General features: G+C 56.0%; 1 protein-coding gene across 3 annotated transcripts in view; it reads right to left on the bottom strand.

Moving 5' to 3' along the window:
- MEGF9 (multiple EGF like domains 9) overlaps nucleotides 1-10195 on the bottom strand; it is a 58922-nt gene extending 48727 nt beyond the window's left edge. For all 3 annotated transcript variants that reach the window (XM_072883201.1, XM_072883202.1, XM_072883203.1), the window contains exon 1: nucleotides 9698-10195. In XM_072883201.1, coding sequence (XP_072739302.1) covers nucleotides 9698-10025 — 328 coding nt within the window. In that variant the 5' untranslated portion in view covers nucleotides 10026-10195. The remainder of the gene's footprint in view (nucleotides 1-9697) is intronic.
- Between the last annotated feature and the right edge of the window lie 5978 nt (nucleotides 10196-16173).

The raw sequence follows: 16173 nt of genomic DNA, 5'->3' as shown, positions 1-16173 counted from the left end.
TTGTTCCAATTATGAAACTATCCTTATCTCAACCCACAAGTTTTCTTACTTTTGCTCTTCCAACTCTCTCCCCCATCCCACCGGAGGGGAGGGTGAGCGAGCGGTTGGGTGGGGCTTGGCTGCCGGCTGGGGCTAAACCACCACAGGGATGAAGGACGTCCAAGTCCCTCCCCAAGAGCAGCGCCAGGAGCACGGCGCGTGCCGTGCGCGCCATGGGATGTGCCACGGGATGTGACGGGTATTTCCCAGGATGAAACACCGCTTTCGCCCACCGGTCCCTCCCCAGCCACCACCACATCTCACACCGCAGAGGAGGAAGCTGCGGGTCGAGCACACACCTCCCCAGCAATTAAAGTCATTTTCTTAATATCGACCAGTCCCAGCCATCCTGTGACGGGCCACAGAAAATATTAATTGTACCCCCTCCAATTTAGACAGGTTTCTTCCTCATTCAGATGCCGCTGGACCCGAGTCACAGCCAAGCTGGGATTCAGCAATCACACATGAGGAAGAATTGAGCATCACCTAAACAGTAGATTTTCTACCTTGTATCTCCCTGAAACGTCAAACAACGGCACACACAGCAATGAATTTAGAGTAATGCCACCAATGAAACGCTCAAATTAATAGCAATAAAGCGTAAATGCTCCATGTGGTAATGGCACAGCCATGCTTGGGAAAACAATCTGTGAAAGCTTAAAAACCAGCACAAGATGAGACCACTGGGGAAAAAAAGCAACAAAACAAACAGTCCATTTCAATATCCTTTTCATAAGGAACTGAAATGAACCCAGGAACACGGAGAATAATCATTTAGCACAGATCAAACAGTAGAACTAACACATTAAAAATACATGCAGCATTAATCAGCTACGCAGAGTTATATGCCATCATTTCCATAAATAATACGGGATCAAAGCAGCCCAAGCAGCACTATCAGTTAATATAGTCAGCCAGTCAGTCAAAATAGGGTAAAGCTGCCTGAAAACTGCAGCAGTATAATTTGCCAGGAATAAAGCAGATTCATCCGAGAAGTGGCATGACCAGTTAAACGGGTAAGGGTTACCAGCAGCCTCTTAATTATACAGAGGTGATGCCACAAAGAAAAAAAAAGAAATAAGGGGTTAATGCAGCTTCAAAAAATAGATTGTTTTAAAAGCTTGGGGAATATCAATGTATATCTTGTCTAGCCATAACGCCCCTGAAGAGCCAAGGTGCAGGGGAGAGGTGGGAAGAGCAACCCTGCCAGGAGCATCCCCAGTGGCACCAGTCCCACGTCGGGGACCAGTCCCACGCCGGGGCTGGCTGGCGATGGCTGGAGCAGGGGCGAGCCCTGGGGCTGCAGACTGAACCGGAGCCCCTTCCCCGGAGCCAGGGCAGCGTCGGAGGGGCTCCCCTTCGCCAAGGAGAAATATCCCAGCTGCAGAAACCATCCCGCCTGCTCGGGGTGAAGGCTCACCACCGTCGGCCTTTAAACGTACATACATCTATCCATGCATATCAAATGCCTGTGTCATTAAGCCTTTTGCTGAAAGGCTGCAGAGCCATTTAGCTGCTGATTTTTAAAACAGGCATGCGGAGCAGCACGAGCTATAAATAGCAGAAATGCTTGCCTCGTCATGTTTTTGGTGGCTTATTTGTAAGGACAGGGGGCAACTGAATTAAAAACAGTAAAAAGAGCGACTTGGGCTTCTCTCTGGTTTCACGGCCGAGCTGCCTCAAGAGCAAAACGTTCGAGGTTCTGCTTTTTTCTTTTTCCAGGCAAAAAGCAAACGCCCATCTCTCATGCTCAGACTCTGAATTGGTTACATTTACAAGGCAAATTTTAATTCATACAGCAGGTGTTCAGGAAAAAAAAAAAAAAATCCTACTTTAAGCAGCACAAGACCAAACTAAGGCTTCGCATTAGTTCATGCAGCTCCGGGGAAGCTCCTCATTTACTGAAATAGGACCCATGTGTGTATGAAGCAGGCACAGAGACCCCAAAAATCTTTTCCAGAGGGAAGCGGAATAAAAGCCCTGAAGGGGGTTGAGCAGAGCTATTGCCAAATACGAGGGCTGGCAGCCTGTCCGGCATCACAACCCCACTGCATTTCGTGTGACGAAGGGCAATAGGAATTTTGCATGGGAAGATCCGGACGAGCATCAGCCAGAGGAGGAATTCAGCCTCCAACAAAAGAGCTGCTTTGGGCAGCTCAATCCGTCCCCGGCCGACCAGCGCTCCGGCAGCGTGTTTAGATGGTCTATTCTTTGCAGGCAGCTAGGCGCAATCCAGAAAAACCACGTGAACCGAGCATCCCTCCCTCTGTTTTCGGAGCCTTTTTAAATAGCTGGTGAAACCAAGGGGCGACAGCCAGGCTGCCCCGGACCCGCTCAGCTGCAGGACCCCAACCGTTGGGATGGGATCTGCTGGCCGTAGGAGGAGAAGCTGGACCACTTTTCCAGCATCCCTGGCTGGGAAGAAGCAGGGAGAGGGGCTGGGGAGAGGAGCTGGGGGGAGAGCGGGTGACCCCATCAGAAGAGGTAAAGTCACCGCTTCTCCGGGATCGGCAGCTGCGGAGGAGCCGGGACCAGTGCTGTCAGGGGGTTTCCCATTGAATTAGGAGGAGAAAATAAATTCTGTCCAAGCAAATGAGATTCAATTATTCCAAGTCCAGAATGTCTTGTTCAAAATGCTTCCAGATTGACAAGCTTTAATCCAATAAAAGACCCCTCCAGACAAGCCCTGCCGGGATCTGGGGAGCGTTTCCCCTCAGCGGGGTCCCAGCAGCCCCCAGCTCCACGCTGGGGATGGACATAGCCCCCAGCGCAACAAGGACCGCGATCTTATGGGGCAGCCCCAAGGCGCAGGACCCTTCAGCTTACTGGAAGCTTAAGCAGAAGCAATGCAAGAACAGCCACTTCATTTCAGTCTGACCCAACGCAAAAGTCAAATTAAAAAAAGCAAATAATTTCCTGTGAACCAGAAATCCTGGGTTTCAATCAGTTTAATGAGACTGAATTGCAACCGGTCCTGTTCTCTCGGGGTGGTGGAAACACACGACCCCCCAAGGCAGGGCAGATGGCTTAGATTGCAACCTAGCCTTTAGCTCGTAAAACATATTAATATCCCCAACCAATTATAAAGTGCCAGACTCTGCCCCCCCGGCCCCCTCCTCGCACCGAGCGAAGCCTCGCTGCGCAAGGCAGCCCCGGTGGGCTCAGACACGCAGCACGAGCCGGGGCAGCAAAGCCTGTGCGTTTTCCAGGACCTCTGAGGCAAGTCCAAGCCCTTGCTGCAACCTTATTTAAAAGCTCAGTGAAGTCTCAGGTGCGGTCTAGGTGCTGCACAGCAATCCAGCTCCTTAGCATTTTTTATTTTATTTTAAGTGCTTGTCAGAGGTAAAGCAGAAGGAGCCTTCCCTTCCAGCCAGATGGCTGCAAGAGAAATCCCTGCCTTCAGCACCCAGCATAGGCATGAGTTTATTTCTAACGATAGCAGATGCATCACACCACTGCTAAGATCTCGGCTGCTTCTTGGCAGCACCAGCGAGCACCTCGGATCCGCAGCAGCACTTCCTGACAGTCAGCTGGCGTTAGCTCTGCAAATATTAGCAGCAGCACAATGACTTCGCCCTGTGTATTTATAGGCCACAGGCTCTTGTCAAAAAAACTCTGAAATCTTTCCCCTGACTTCAGCAGACTCGCGTCCGGGGCCTCTGTTCCTCGGGGACGGCTTGTTCTGTGCTTCTCTGCGTGCAGCCACGGGGTGTGGGAAGCCCTGGATGTCCCTGTCCTCCTGCTGCTCACCCGCGCACAGCTGGTGGGGACAGACATGGGTACAGGCTCAATGCCCACCATCACCACCACCCATCTGGGTAGACACCAAGATGCTGCAGCCACCTCCAAGGACCACAGTCCCCTCTGGGATGCAGTTATTTGCCCCCTGAGGTTACACCTCAGCGTAGCCCACGAGATGGGCTCTGCTGCCAGCCCAGAACCATCGCTCCTTAAGTGCAGCGGTGCTTCCCCCTCCGGCACAGCCCGGTCCCTGCCGGGCAGCGGGCAGGATCAAGCCCAAGGTGCCTCCCCGGGAACAGGCAAGGTCCACCTGCACCCCGGCAGGATGCTCCAAGGGTAACACCAGCTGCTGGCTGGGAAGCCCATCCCACGCTCGCCCACGCACTTCCCAGCTGTTTGGCCAGGCACAACCTTTGCACCCCGTGCAGACGCCGCTGGGGGTTGCGAGGCTCCTCCCCGGTCACACTCCGGCACCCTGACTGCTGGGTGCTGCCCTGGCTGCCCAAGCCCCTGGGGACCACAGCCTCCCTTGCAGCGCCCGGAGGACTGCTGGCATGGGCGAAGGGGGCCGGGACAGCCCCTGCCCACCACACAGCTTCAGGGAAACCACTTTATTGGGTGTTTCAGCAACTTTGCCTCTGTAGAGGCTGGTGTTTGTGTATTACCCAGAGCACCCAGATAAATAACTTCAACACACCACACAGTAGCAGTCCTACTTTACATGAGGTATTTTCCCAGTGGCAGCTCAGTGATGTGATGATGCCCGAATCTCGGCTATCGTTTAAAAGAAAGACAGCAAAATCCCAGGGCTACTCCCTGCAGAGGAAAGCTAACAAACGAGTCCTTGGATGCTCTGTAGGTCCTCCCAGAAATATCCTGATTTTCATGAGCGTCGCTAAGTCCAAGAATCTCAAAATCTTGAGTCAGGACAGTTGGATGCATCTGATTCAAGAATGACTCAGACAGGAGCATGGAGGCAGGGAGGAAGGCAAGGGAGTGACATTTTCTGCTGTGGGCAACATCCCTTTATTTTAAGCTCAAAGATACAAACCCCACAATTTATTACTCGATTGAAAAAAGGCACTCTCTGCCCTGGCTGCTCCCGTACTGATCCCAAGTAACACAACCATCTTCCCTGTTCTCAGCCTTCATGTCTGTAACTTAATTTCCATCGCTTTAAAAAAAAATGTAAATCCCACTGACATCTTGAAAGCGAGCTACCTTGGTAGCCACATTGAACACAATCCCGAGCCCTCAAACGAGGAAAGCTTAAGCTGCCTTCCCAAGCGATGAGCGGGAAGAGAGCCCCAGCTCGCCCGCCGCGGCTCCCCCCGCTTGCCCCCCGCTGGGTCAGAGGCAGAGCAGGGGCATTCCAGCAGGTGCCTGCGTACGAGCCCAGCACTGAAGGGCAGGACCTGCGCTTGCACCTAAAGAGATGGAGATTTTTGAGGCTGCAGAAGTCCATTGCAGACATTCAGCCTCGCCTGCTGCTCAGCCCCAGGCATGGAAACCCAACCTGCTGCACAGGCATTAAACATTTACACATATCCCCAACAGAGTCCTGTGTCACGCTGACCATGGCCAAGAAGCCGATCACGGGGCAAACCTGGGTGGGAAGACGTCTACTGAAGGGCTAACGGCTGGAGAGGAAGAGCGAAGAAGAGGAGTCACCCAGAGCTGCAAAAGGGACCAGCGCTGGCAAGATGTCCCAAAACTGCCTTCAGCAACTTGGCTGTTTCTGTCCCACCAGGATTTGAGAGCTCCCAGCCCCTCGAGGAGCACGGCCCGGTGTGGCAGGGTCTGGCTGTCGATGGCTCCATGGCTTCGACCAAGCTCTTTCCCCCCACAGCAGCACTGCTGGTGCCGTAGGGACCCCTCACAAGACCTGTCCCCACGGTGCCTCCTGCACGCACGGAGTGCATGGACCTTTCTCCACACACCCCGCACAAAAGCAAAACCCTCCACCTCTCCAGCTGGACGATGAAGAAATGAAGCCAGCACTCGCGACCGGGTCCGCTCCTCGCCCCGCTGCCTCCCCTGCGCCCAGCCAATTAGCCAGGCCACCCCCCATTGCCCCCGGGGATTTGCCGGGCTCCTCTTTACAAGCTAAACCCATCAGCTAATCCCACCCAGAGCCGCAGCCAGCACCCGCAGAGGGGCTCTGGCTGCACCTCCACCATCTGGGCCGCGAGCATCCCAGCAAGAGATGGCCCCGTGCCAGAGGCTGGAGACCCATCGAACATCATTGCACACCCTGACTCAGCTTTCACCCATTTCCGTAGCAGCACGGGACGCCTTCCCGTGGTTAATTGCTCCGAGCAGCCCGGCCACCTGCATTTCCTGCCCTGTGGTTGCAGCAGAAATTGCTCGTTGTCCCCTCCCGTGAAGTGCAGAGGTGAGGAGCCAGACTCAGGGTCACATCTGGGACCTGGCGACCCAGGAAGCCCTGTGGAGCACTACAGAAACCATGGGGAGGAGAGAAGGCAACGGCTTTCGAGAGCCGAAACACTCGGTACGGTCTAAAGATGCCCAAAGCCAGGGTTTAGGTGCAGCTCTGCTTGCTGACCCAGCCACGGCACGGGGACAGCGAGGCTGTGCGAGGAGGTTTGGGCTTTTCAGCCCACCCATCTGCTGTGCGTGGGGCCGGAAAAGAGTCAGAACACAATGTCCTTCCAAGAGACCCACGTTGTCCAACACCACCCTACAGAAATGGGTAGAATAGAGAAGTTTTGTTCTTTAGGCAGGGAAAGTCCAACCAGGACTACGCTGGCCACAGCAGCCGCATCTCTGCTCCAACACCGAGCATCCGAACAGCAGCCATCCCCAGGTCAGCTTCCCCAGCAAAGCTCCAGCTTTTGCTTTAAAACGAGGCTATTTTGTATAAAAGGAAGAGGCAGCGTCTCCGTGGCGGGTGTTAGAGGCTTTGGCGATAAGGCAGGGGATACTTCTAAGCTTGTCTCCACAAACATGAGGATTAGCAATTTACTTCTCTTAAAAACAAAATCCGGGATTTTAACATGATCACAGGCTTGGAAAGAAAAATAAACATCGTGGAACTGGGAAAGGGAACAGAATGAGAGTGGAGCAAGCAAGCAGCTCGGCAGTAGCTGAAGTACTTCTGAAATCAGAATGAGAAAAATGCATTGAAGTCGGAATTTAAATCTTGGTAGCGCTGAACAAACACTGAATGTGAGGACCCTCACACCAATTTCTTATCAGTAATAACGCCATCAGCATTAAAGGAAGCCTTTCTAATAACGTGCAGGAGAAAAGGCCCATTTGTTTCATGCAATAAAGCACATAATGCATTAATTCCTCACTGAATTGAAAAAGTAACGTTGAAAACATGCTTGCATTAAAGAAAAAGGAAGGTTTCAGCTAAACCTGTGGTGCCTACTGGCTTTACTCTGCCTTCGGTGCTTAACACCCTTCAGGAGCAAACCGCTGTGCAGGGCTCCAGCAACGCTCGGCAGATGGGGTCAGCACAGAAAAGCCCCACAAAAAACTCAGAGACCAGCTCCCACACAGACCACGGCCATACCACCCCCCCGTACCACCTCGTGAGCTCCCGCGTCACGCAGGGGGACGCTGCCGAGCCCGGCATCTCCTCCCGCTGCCGCCTCGTCCCCCCGCCTGCCCTAAAACCCACCGGACCCGCGAGCACACCAGCAATCCCCCATCAGCCAGGGTTAATCCCAACCTGCCACGCTAACGACTAACAAATTGGCCTGTTTGAGGAGACATAATCTGCCCATGGCTTCCTACCCGGGCCATCACCGCAGCGTAAAGGCACCGGAGAGCAATTTTGAGATGAAGCAGCTGTAGCCATTAATAATTAGCACTTTAAAACTTCAAAGGGTGATGCTGGCCTCCACAATAAAAACGCAGCACACCCAGGGATGGGGGGAAGAGTTATCATCACCGGCGCTCCTGTTTCACAAGTGAGATCTGAAGCGCAGAGGGATCTGAGACAGCACTGGGATTAGACACAAAACCTCCCGACTTGCATCCCTGACAGCTCCTATGGCAGCAGACATAAAAGGACATTATGTGAACATCCTACGTGGACGTCCCAGAGCATCCCAAAGCCATTGCTAAACCAGTCACCTCACGCCTTGCAATACCCTCGCGTGACACTTCTCACCTGGCCCGTACGAGAGGCGTCCTCGTGACAAAACCACTGGAGCCCAAGATGGGAGAGGCGATGCCTTCTGACACCGACAGAGACAAACACAACACGCGAGGTCAGGCAGGGAAGCGTGTGCCTGCCGCGGCTCAGGGCAGGTACGTGTGTCCCCCGTTTGTCACCCAGAGGGTCGCTCTGCGCTGCAGGTGCCAGCTGAGTCGCTGAGCCCATGAGGTCTGATCGTGGCACGATAGAGGGAATTGCTTTTGCTTTAAGAAAGCTCAACTCCTCCTACCTTTATCAGCAATTCCTAATCTTAAGCCATTCTATCTCTTCCGGAGAAAGTAAAGACAGAAACCTCAATGGAAAAAAAAGGAATTAAAGTCTGAAAACAAGAGACTCCAGATCTTCAACTGATGATATTTCTAGCCAAATAAAACAGGTTGATTAATCCACTTGTTCAGACTGCTAAAGCTACCAGAACAGCAGAATATATCCCTTTCACATTAGAGGAAGCTCAACACACTTAAACCAAATATCTTGCAGGCAAGGAGAAAAAAATAAATACAAAAAAGGAAAGAATCAGTGCTAGAGCATTTGCATGTGTCTGAACATAAAGCTTTGGAAGTGCAGAGCAAAGCCAAGTTCTCTGGTGGAATAAGTGGACAAAGCTCCATCCATGGTCTCCAGCAGAGTTTTGCCCACTTAATCTATAAGTAAACCGGAGTCTCGACTTTGAAGGCCATCAGCGTTTTCATCTCCCGGCACCGTCACTCAGCGCTACACCCAGCGAGAGCTTCAGCTGAAAGCACAGCCCTCCAGTCCGCCCTTCACCCCTTCCTTCCTCACGCTCTTCATTGATCACTCCATTTATTCCCATTGCCATAATGCTTTCCTCAGCCCGTAAGGACCGCGACGGGGGCAGGATCAGGCCTCGAGCAGGCTGCACCGAGACGCGTGTTTCCCAGAATAGAGAAAGCCCGCGGCTCTTTTCTCCCCTCGCATCGGGTACCACACTAGTGTGGGCTCTTGCCAGCACCCACCGAGCTGCAAACGCACCTTCAGATACAGGTAAGAACATGGGCTCCAGTGACACCAAGTTATCGTTAACCCTCTTCTGCTGCCGGCACGTGGAGGCGGGAGCGGGGAAGCCTTGATGCTTCTCTGCCTCCAAGGTACCCCCGGCGATGCTCCAGCCCCGCGTCCAACAGGGTGGACGCTGCCCCGATGCAACGGGGATGGGAAGGACGTGTCACACTCCTCCGCGGGGAGCACGGTGCACGCCGGGGACGGCTGCCATGAAGGATGCTGTGGGGAGCCGAGGCCAGCACCCGCCCCGCTGCTCCCCAAAACCACCGCTATCGCCTGTAACGCCAGCGGCACGGCGCTGGTTTGGTGCACCTGCCCCGCCAGGCCCCAGTCCCGGGTGGGCCCGGCTCGGCATCCCCCACCGCACCCCAGCCCTGCGTGGGGGCCGCTGCCCCCCCCGCCAGGCCCCAGCCCCGCACCGGCACAAGGGGCCGGGGCGTGAGGTGCTCCCGGGGGCCCCGCCCGGCGGGGGTCCCTCCTGCTGCCCCGCGCGGGGGTGGCTGCAGCCGGAGGGGGCCCGGGGAGCCGCCCCCCGTCCCCACCGCCCCCCGCGAAGCCACCCCCGGCCGCGCCTTTGTCCGCCCGGCGGAGGCAGGGAGGGAGGCAGGGAGGGGGGCAGCCCCGTCCCGCTCCCCGCCGGAGCCGGCGGCCCCGCTGCCGACGCCCCCCCGCCCCCGTCACGGACACGCGTGGGCCGCTCACCTGCGGGGCCGCTGCCCGCGGCCGCCTCCTCCTCCTCCTCCTCTTCCTCCGCCGCCACCGCCGCCTCCTCCTCCTCCTCCTCCGGGGGCGGCGGCGGCGGAGCGCTGCCCCGGGCGGGCGCGGCGGTGCCGCGGGGCCGAGCCGGCGGCGCGGTGCCGGGGCTGCCCTCAGCGGGGCCGCCGCTGCCGCTGCCGGGCTCGGGGGGCGGCGCGGCGCTGGAGGGCAGCCCGGCGGCGGCGGCCAGGAGGGCGGCGAGGCAGAGCAGGGCGAGCCCGGGCGCGGTCCTCGGCCGGCGCCTCATGCTGCGGCGCGGCGCTCCGCCATTCATTCATTCATTCATTCACCCAGGCGCTCCTTCACCCACGAGAGGGGCCGGGGAGCGGGGCCGGGGAGCGGGGCCGGGCAGGCGGCTCCCGCCCGCCTCAGCCGGCCATGCCGCGCCGCTGCCGCTCCGAGCGCCCCGCAGGCGGCTCCCGCCGCGCCCCGGCCCCGCTGACAGCGCCGCGCCCGCCCCGCCCCTCGCCCGCCGCCGCCGCCAATCAGCGCCGCGCCCGCCCCACCTGACGGCAACTTGGGGACGCCTTGTGCGCGGTGCCGCCAATCGGCGGCCGCCGGGGGCGGGCGGAGGGGCGGGGCGGAGCGGGGGGGCGGCCCCGCGCCGCCGGGGCTCGCGGTGCGGCATTGTGAGGGCGGGGGCGCCGCCCCCAGCCCCCGGGCCCGCCGCCGGCGCGGGGGGAGCGGGGACGGGCGGCCGCCGGCCTCCTCGTCTGTGACTAGCCCCGTCTTGACAGGCCCTTGTAGCATCTTTATATTGTCATTGTTTTTAATATTTTGGGGCATTAAAATTAAACACCACCAGACCCCCCCCCCAGTTTTGCAAAACAATGAGGAAGGCGCCGGGGGGCGCGGCGGGACACAAAGCCGGTTCTCGGCGGGGTCCATCCCTGCCGGAGCGGGGCTCCCTCCGTGCCCCGGCGCAGGCCCCAGCGGGGTCCGGCAGGGCGGGGGCGTCACCGTCCCCTCAGCACCCCCCAGCCCGCCCTCGCCGTCTCCCCCTGCCCACCTCCGCCTCCTCCGTGCCCCGGCCCCACGCCCGCAGCCATCCACTCATTCCCCTTTGTGCCGCTCGTCTTCAGGGCTGGAGCTGTTTCCCACCCAGCGCGGCTGCAAGCCGGGGACCAGCCGTGAGGACCGTGAGACCTGGGGGAGCACCCAGGCTGCCCCCACCCCCGGTCCTGCTGGGGCCGGACACCGGGAGCCACCTTGGCCAAATCCCCGCCGTCCCGGAGGAGCGACTGACAGCGCAGCGGAGGGAGGAAGCACAGTGACACAGATATTAATTATTTACGGTACCCAACTGGGTGATCGCTGGTTCACACGCGTTGAAGCGAGACGCAGGCGTGCACCGCCAGCCCTGTGCGTTGGGGAAAACGCTGCTCCGATCAACACAAAGGCACGTGGCTGCGCGCCGGGGTGGGCCGGAGCAGCTGGGTGGGCCATATGGAACCGTATGGGCAGCAACCATCCCTATGCATCCCGCTGCAGGAAGGTGCAGAGCGGGACGGTGCAGAGCACGGGGGGCACGGTGGCTCTCGGCTGCCCGTCCCTGCCCGTAGGCGTGTGGCCCTGCCAAGCGAGTGTTTGCATCGTCTCCTGTCCCTGCGGGAGCCAGTGGATGCTGACAAGTGTCTCTTTGGGATTAGACAGCTCCACCTTCGCCCACCGCACGGTCTAGGCTGCGAGTCCTTCTCTAGCGCAATATTTAGGGGTTGTCTACAAGGGAAACGCTGCCTGGCGTAGCTGCTGTGGGCTAATTATTCTGCAATAACTCACTACTCTTTCCCCCATACCCATTCCCTTCTCAGAAATAAATGGGACTTTATTCCTGCATAATAATATAATTATTATTCCCCAGCAGCTATGCTGCGCCATTTCCACCACGGAGACAAACCCTTCTGAGATTTGCTGTTTATAATCGTCGTCAGCCTGTCATTCCCCACGGGGACCAAAGAGTCCCTCCGATCGGGGGAATACAGCTGGCAGAGAGGGAGGATGGTTTGCTGATCAAGTCTCTCCTCCAGCGATTCACACAAGGTTATTGTCTACAGGGACGGGAAGGAAGAAGCCAAGCGGAGGAACGATTGTTAGGGAAAGAGTTGTCTGGAACAAAGAAATTCCTTAGTTTTAAATAAAAGCTGCGCAGCCTCAGCAGCCAAAGGATGGACCCTGTGCCCGTCTCCCAGCTCAGCGATGCTCCCCGTGCAGGCCTGGGAGCCCGCACAGCGCAGGCTGCCGGCTCTGCTCATCTGGTTTCCAAAATATTATATTCTCCCTTTCTGCTTGGGAGGACCAGTTGAGCCCGTCACAACCTTCCATCCCTTTATCCTCAGGCGGCCCCGTGCTGTCACCCCGACACAGAGGGAGACAGGAAGGTCCTGCCTGGGTCAGACGTCCTCGGGGCATCCTTGTCCCAGCAGGGCCCAGGAAAGAGGACCGGTCACCCCTTGGAGCAGGCATCACACGCAAAACCAGAGAGTACTTCTGCACATCTGGCCCAGCTGGCTTATTTCAGCTCTGACTCATCATGAGAATCGTTATAAAGAGGTGCAGAAATACGACTGACTCCCTGCTGCGCTGGTGGCACACACAGCCCAGAGCCTTCGCGGCAACGCCACGTCCCGGTGGCAGCAGGGGTAGAAACCCCCAGGGCTGAATTCCCACGTCCATGGAAATCACCACCAACCCCCAAAGCTGCGAGTCCTCGCAGCAAGGGCTGGGCGAAGGCTGTCAAAAACGCTGGAGAAAGGCCATGGAAGATGCTGGGTGAAGGGGATGGAGGATGTGGGTGGCATGTCCTGCCAGGGACAGCTTCAGCAGGACTCACCGCTCCCCCTGTTGATGTCAAATATAGTTGCAAGTGCTCCACACCCCTGAACACTGGACCCAAACCATCCCAGGCCGGACCCCGAAGAAACAAGCACCCAAAAAGCCTCTGGCCGCTTCCGAGGGCGTTCAGCCGGGATGCGAAGGGCACAGAGCGGACCTGCGCTGGCACCGCGCCACCAGAATTCTCACGCTTCCCTTCTTTTTATGTTTTCGGTTTGCAAGGAGAAGGTGAGAAATGCGCGTCGGAGCAGGACGGATCCTTGGGGAATGAGGAGGGCTGACACGGGTTGCGAGCAGGCAGCCCAGCCTCTGTGCCTGCTTTTTTCATGAGTTTTAAGGGTATCGACATCCTCCCCAGAATTGTTCCTATTCCATCAAATCAGCAAGATTTTCTTCCCCAGTGGAAAGTTTCCGTCAGATATTTAGCAACCAGCTCTTTCTCTGACCTATTTGCAAGCCCCAAGCCACTCTCTCCACCACCCACTGCTTGAAAGCTTTGATAATTCAATGAGATGTTAATTCTGACACCCAGCGTAATTCATGATACAAAAACTTTTTTTTTTTTTTTTAATTATCATTAATTGCAATGCAGGAGTAATGAATCCCCTCTGCAGGCTTAGTTTTCAAAGCACCCAGCAGCGTTTTGCTGCACAACTCCCGTTAAGTCAACGTGTATTAGGTGGTTTCTGACATTCCCGCGCGCCCTGGGGTAGGCAGAGCCCAGGAACGACGGGGCTGCACAAATCTGCCGCGGGGACCGAGGAGCAAAGCTAAATCGCAGCCTGGCCAGCGCGCGTAGGTGTTAGCATGCTTAAAAAGCATGCTGCAAAAGGGCACTGTCAGTTTTAAGCACGTCAGGTTCGCTTTCCAGGGCATGATTATGCTCTAAATGCAAAGGATTGTTGGTGAGACCCCATGTGCTTTATCAGGGCGCATAGCCTGTGAGTCTGAGCTGCACATGATGCTGGAAAGTTTTCCACCTTCATTTAAGAGCCCAGCCCAGTGGGTCTTTGCAGGACTTGCCCCTGATGAGGGTGCCCTCCCCGCCCTTTGCAGAGCCCTGTCAAGCATTGCTCTAATTTAAGGGCGATCAATATATTCTTTAGGCTGCACTTCCTCAGTGAATGTTTTCGTTATGCCACATGCACATTTATCATTTGTTTAAATCATCAAATAAAGAGTGGTTGAGAGTCGAAATCCCCAGGAGCATCTCTGCGAACCCATGCACGAGATACCGGAGCTGACTTAAAACACAAGCAGAAGTCATGGCTTTATTTTCACTGCTGGAGTCAAGTAAACAGCATGTGTGTTGGGAAGCAAAGAATTTTAAAAAATCTTTCTGTTTTCATGACCAGGCCTATGTTAGCAACAAGAAGATGACAGTTAGAGTGCAGAGCTCTGTGTCTTCATCTCTTTCTCCATGTATTTTAAAAATAAAGCACCCTCTATGCGGTTGTTCCGAAACGGCTGCCTTGCCTTAGCTGAAGTGCACGCATTGCCTACATTTATCCTCTGATTTGAATATAAATGAAAGCGAGTGAATTAAAAGCGGAGCCTGGAGAATCATCTCTGCAGGCGTATGGCTGCTGGTGGTGGGGCTTGGTGGGCAGAGGCCAGGAGCCCCACCTCGCTGTGTGGGAAGAGCCTCCGCAGCATCACCGAGCCTCCGTGAGCCGACAAGTCCCTCCTCCTTTGGGGTCCGGTTGTGCTCACGGGGGATTTACCCTTGTATGTGTCTCCGAAATAATAATGTTCCTTTGAAGGTGCCTTTGGCTGACTGCTCTCGGCACGAACCCCGTCACTGCGGACCTGAGCGTCCCTTCCTCCGGCTCTCCGCAAACCCTCCCAAGGACGAGCCTCGGCCCAGCTCCCGGGTGCAGTGGGGAAGGAGCATCCCTTTGCCCTGGCCACGAGCCACCCCGCAGCCTCCGCAGGCCTCATGCACCTTTTTTTTTTTTTTTGCATGAAGAAACGACAGCGATGAAATAGCAAACGTCTGGCGTCTTTCTTGCAACTTCCCAGACAGCAGCAAAAGTCACGTCCCCGGCCAACGGGGCTGCAAAACGCCGCGTGCCGCAGCAGCCGCCGCTCCTACCGTGAGCATAAACAAACGCGGCGTTAGCACAGGTCTGTCGTCATTTCAAATAAATGCAATTAGCAGCCAGACCTCCCCCTCTTGCAGGGGGTGAATGTCGGCAGCAGGGAGCGGGACACGGTGGTGGTACGTGCACCGCTAATCGGTCCCAGTTCTGCACACACTTAAAGAGAGGCTTAACTTTAAGCACGTCGAGGTCACTCAAATGTAAAGCTAAGCTCCTTTTCACATCAAAAATGTCCTACAAATGCAAAAGATGGAATAAATTGGCTAGCGCATATGTTTATCGCTGCTCTCCAAGAGGTTGGATCAAAAGGGCTGAGCAGGGAGGGACAGGCTCTGCGCTGCTGACTCTCATGGCTCAGAAACGACAATTTCTCTTCCACGGACAACTGTGGCACTTTCAAATCTGTTTTCCTCTCCAAGTCCTATTGTCCATCCCAAATTTCCTGGGGAAGGTTTTCAGAAGCATTGATGGAGGGGGATTGCATTTGCTGTATTAATTGAAACATGGCAGCAGGGGAGGATGCCTCGGGTGCAGCCGGAGCGCGGCGCTGCGTGCAGCCTGCCAGGGTGCAACCTGGGAACCAGCAGCTTGCACACGTGGAAGATTGAAATGAAATTAATCTGAGTGGTACCGTCAAAACTAAAGCGAGCGATTTGTTGAAATGCAATGCTTTGGAAAAAAATTATCCTTTGAAGGTCAAAACGAATGGTTCAGATTTTTTTCCCTGTCAATAATATCCTATGTGTTCCCATAAAATGGTTTGATTTCAGCAAAACCGTGCTCTCCAATAAAAATCACTTCCACTGAAACCCTTTCTAGCCTTCCTGCTGCCCAAAGCGCTTTGCCTGCGGCCGAGCTCCCCGCAAAGCTGCAAATGGGGGCAAGACCCCGGGGCCGGTCTGTGCCTGGGGGTGCTGGCCCGCTGCACTCTCGGAGACGGTGCCTCTCGGCTGAACTGGGGAGCTGCGTACAGCTGCAATCACACCCATGTGCACCCATGGGCAGCTGCTTCGGGCTCCCACCCCCAGATTTTCCTTCCCACTCCCCTCTTGCACACACATCTCACGTGCACACACACACACGCACACACACACACTGTCCTTGTCGCACACCCCAACCGATTCTCCCTCCACCACGCACACCTTGTCTCACACCCAGATGTTTTTTCTTGCCTCCAAAACAGCCTGAAAGAAACCCCCAGATTTTTCCTCTCCCACGCAGCCCCTGCAGCCCCCAGCATCGCCCCGAACCCCGAACCCCAGTCCCTGGCTCCAGGGATGCTGTGCTCCTGACTTGGAGGGACATCACTCCGTAGCAGGTGCTTTCTGCTCCCCTTTTTATTTCTATTTCTTTGAATGTGGGGCACAAAACAGGGACAACCCTGCCACTCGGTAGGAGCAGAGGAGCATCCCTTCAAATAAGAATGAGAAAAGCGGTGTGGGAAGGGTTTCCGTACTGCACATCCAGAGAAGAGAACAGCAAATCCTC

This window comes from Ciconia boyciana, chromosome 18, assembly GCF_034638445.1.
Source record: "Ciconia boyciana chromosome 18, ASM3463844v1, whole genome shotgun sequence".
Classification (NCBI taxonomy): Eukaryota; Metazoa; Chordata; class Aves; order Ciconiiformes; family Ciconiidae; genus Ciconia; species Ciconia boyciana.
The sequence above is the reverse complement of the archived record's forward strand: the minus strand, read 5'-3'. Positions and strand labels throughout refer to the sequence as shown.